Here is a 3,034-nt window from a genome sequence, read left to right on the forward strand (position 1 = left end):
GGCCAGCCCGCTGCTCCAGGTGGGCGGGGCACGCGGGAGCCGGGAGCTGGGGAGACGCGCCGAGAACCTCGCCCCACTGGGCGTGGGCAGGGGGACGTTTGGAGCTTACTCTTTAAATTCAGAAAGAATTATTTATTTTGTATTATTTATTATTTATATAGAGCACATGCATTTATGAGAGAGAGAGAGAGAGAGAGACAAACCAAGCCGCAGGTCTGGGACTTGAATCATAGCTAGCCAGGTGGGCATCGCGCCTCAGCCACCACCGACTGGCCCCTTGAGAGTTTTCTGTTTCATTAAAATGTATTATTAAAAGTGGATTTTTAGAAACTGTGTCCTCTATACAATGCAATTTTTTTTTGAGAGGTTTTTGCTATAGGGCGCGTGCGCTTGCCAGCCAGCTAGAGAGAGACAGAGAGACAGAAAGCGAGAAATCACCCCCCAGGGGGGATGGCCACGCTGCAATTCCTTCTCCTCCATTCTCCTCTCGGGATCTTGGGCACGCACGCACACGCGCCCGGTGTGAGTTTTAAGCCACCGGGTCCGGGACGTGAACCGCTGTCGACTACGTGGGAGTCCAGCGACATAGCCATTACACTAACTGCTGGTCCCACTTTTTATTTAATATTTTTTAAACAGATTTTTGTTATAGGGTGTGTGTGCTCACTGGAGAGACACAGAGACACAGAGAGACAGAAAGAAACCTCCGGCGGGGGGGTGGCCACTCTGCAGCCCCCCTCCATTCTCCTCTCGGGATTTTAGGCGTGCACGCACACACGCCCCGTGTGAGTTTCAGGCCACTGGGTCTGAGACTCAAACTGGTCATCTACGTGGGAGTCCAGCGGTATATCTTGAAAACCGTGTGAACTGGAAGGTTTCAAAGTACCCTCTGGCGAGCGGGCCTCCCCCGTGCTGACAGCTGTGTGCTGACTCTGGACACGCGGTCTAGTACTCGGCACAGGCAGGCGGACAGTACACGTTTCACACGGGCGCGGCCCCGCTGCAGCCCGGGCCAGTGGCGTGAGGGCGGGAACTCGCTTCTCTCTCCAGGCCGCTGTCCAGGGAGCTTCTTTTCCTGCCGGAACGGCCAGTGTGTGACCAGAGTGAATCCAGAGTGTGATGACAGAGTGGACTGCTCTGACGGGTCCGACGAAGCCCACTGTGGTCAGTCTGTCCGGCCTGGTCTCCAGGCCACATCCCTTTCTGGGTTAGCGTCTGGCTCGGTTGTCTGGCTCGTGGGCACACGGGCCTCGGATTTCCCGGAGCAGGGTGGGGAAAGGGAGGGAGCCACCATTGCTGGAGAGAAACGTGAGCAGCAAACACAGAAAAGGAGAAACTAGTGTGTGGAGGGGAGAGTCCTTGGGTGAGTCAGGCAGAAAGGGTAGGTTTGGGCCAAACTTGGGGGAGCCTCAATACCAGAAATGGGGGTTCCGGCCTGTAAGGAGTGGGGAGTTGCGGAGAGGTTGGAGCACAGGAAGTAAGCCATTACAGTTCTGTAAGAAGAGTCGACATTTTTCTAGTGATGATAGCCAACACAGTATGACAAGAAAAGTAACTTCAGTATAGGAAAGGAACGGGGAACTGTCGTGGTAGCAGTTAACACCGTTGGCTATCTAAAATAAATCGCTACAGTTACTTAAAAGCTATTTATAGTGAGGCACTGGGTCATCTGAAAAGTTATAATACATTTGTGTTTTTCTATCCAAAATGAGCCATAATTTTCCAGTGACCTGACAGGTCAGTAATGAGGGGAAATATGATAACCATAAATGTAAGGCAGTTACTTCTTGGGACCAGCAGTTGGCACAGTGGCTACTGGCTGTGGGGGGCACCTCGGCACCTCCTCAGGGTCCCTGGGGACGTGCCCCGAAGGCAGGTGCCCGGAGCTCGGCGGGAGGCCTGCCCCTGGCTCCTGGCCGCCCCTCTCCCTTGCAGACTGCGGCCTGCAGCCCGCCTGGAGGACAGCGGGCAGGATCGTGGGCGGTGTGGAGGCGGCCCCCGGGGAGTTCCCTTGGCAAGTCAGCCTTCGGGAGAGCAGCGAGCACTTCTGTGGGGCCACCGTCATCGGAGCCAGGTGGCTGGTGTCCGCCGCACACTGCTTCAACGAGTAAGCCCTGCCCCTGCCACAGGGCCCTGCAGTCGGGGCCACATCCTCTCCCCTGCCCCGCCCCGCTCCCCCGGCACGTCCCCCGGCTCTTACACTTTTCCTCTCCATTGTTTTTGAGAGATTTTTTGCTATAGGGTGCGTGCGAGAGAGCCAGAGAGACAGAAAGCGAGAAATCACTCCAGGGGGGATGGCCACGCCACAGTCCCTTCTCCACTCTCCTCTCGGGGTCTTGGGCCCGGCGTGAGCTACGTGGGAATCCAGCGACGTAACCATTGTGCCATCTGCTGGTCCCTTAAAAAAAGAACTTGTTTGGGGGGGGTGCTGGATTCCCACGTGGCTGACCGTGGTTCGAGTCTCGGACTTGGCAGCTGGCTTTTTTACTTAGCCTCTCTCTTGCTCTGTCCTTCTCTGCTCAAATAAAAATAAATAAAGTTGAATAAGAAAAAATTCTTAAAAAAAAATAAATTTGGTCTAGGGCACAGGTGTTCACTGGAGACAGAGTGTCCGGGGGCCATGTCGCGTCCCTCCCCTTCGGCTCGCCTTCCTTTGGGGTTGTGGGCATGCACACACCCGGCATGGTTTTCAGGCCGCCGAGTCTGGGACTCGAACCGTGCAGTCGGCCCTGTGGGATCCAGCACCTTCGCCACCATGCCACCTGCCGGCCCCCTTTTATTCAGTCAGTCTGTCTCTCCTGCCCCGTCCCAGCCTGGCGGGTCCCAGGACGCCCGGTCGGGAAGGCCATGGCCGCCCTCTGAGCTGCGCTCCCCTGCAGGTTCCAGGACCCCAGGGAGTGGGTGGCCTACGCGGGCACCACCTACCTCAGCGGCTCGGAGGCCAGCGCCGTGCGGGCGCGGGTGGCCCGGATCCTCAGACACCCCCGCTACGACGCGGACACGGCGGACTTCGACGTGGCGGGGGCGGGGGTCG

At 57.1% G+C, this 3,034-nt stretch overlaps 1 protein-coding gene across 1 annotated transcript in view; it reads left to right on the forward strand.

Annotated features, from left to right (window-relative positions):
• TMPRSS9 (transmembrane serine protease 9) overlaps positions 1-3,034 on the forward strand; it is a 23,804-nt gene that overhangs the window by 14,162 nt on the left and 6,608 nt on the right. Inside the window, 4 exon segments of the mRNA XM_027769575.1 lie at positions 1,051-1,164; positions 1,936-2,107; positions 2,880-3,031; position 3,034. The exon segment at position 3,034 is cut by the window's right edge and continues 113 nt beyond it. Coding sequence (XP_027625376.1) covers positions 1,051-1,164; positions 1,936-2,107; positions 2,880-3,031; position 3,034 — 439 coding nt within the window.

The sequence above is a fragment of the Tupaia chinensis genome, unplaced genomic scaffold (assembly GCF_000334495.1).
Source record: "Tupaia chinensis unplaced genomic scaffold, TupChi_1.0 Scaffold149964_2, whole genome shotgun sequence".
Taxonomy (NCBI): domain Eukaryota; kingdom Metazoa; phylum Chordata; class Mammalia; order Scandentia; family Tupaiidae; genus Tupaia; species Tupaia belangeri.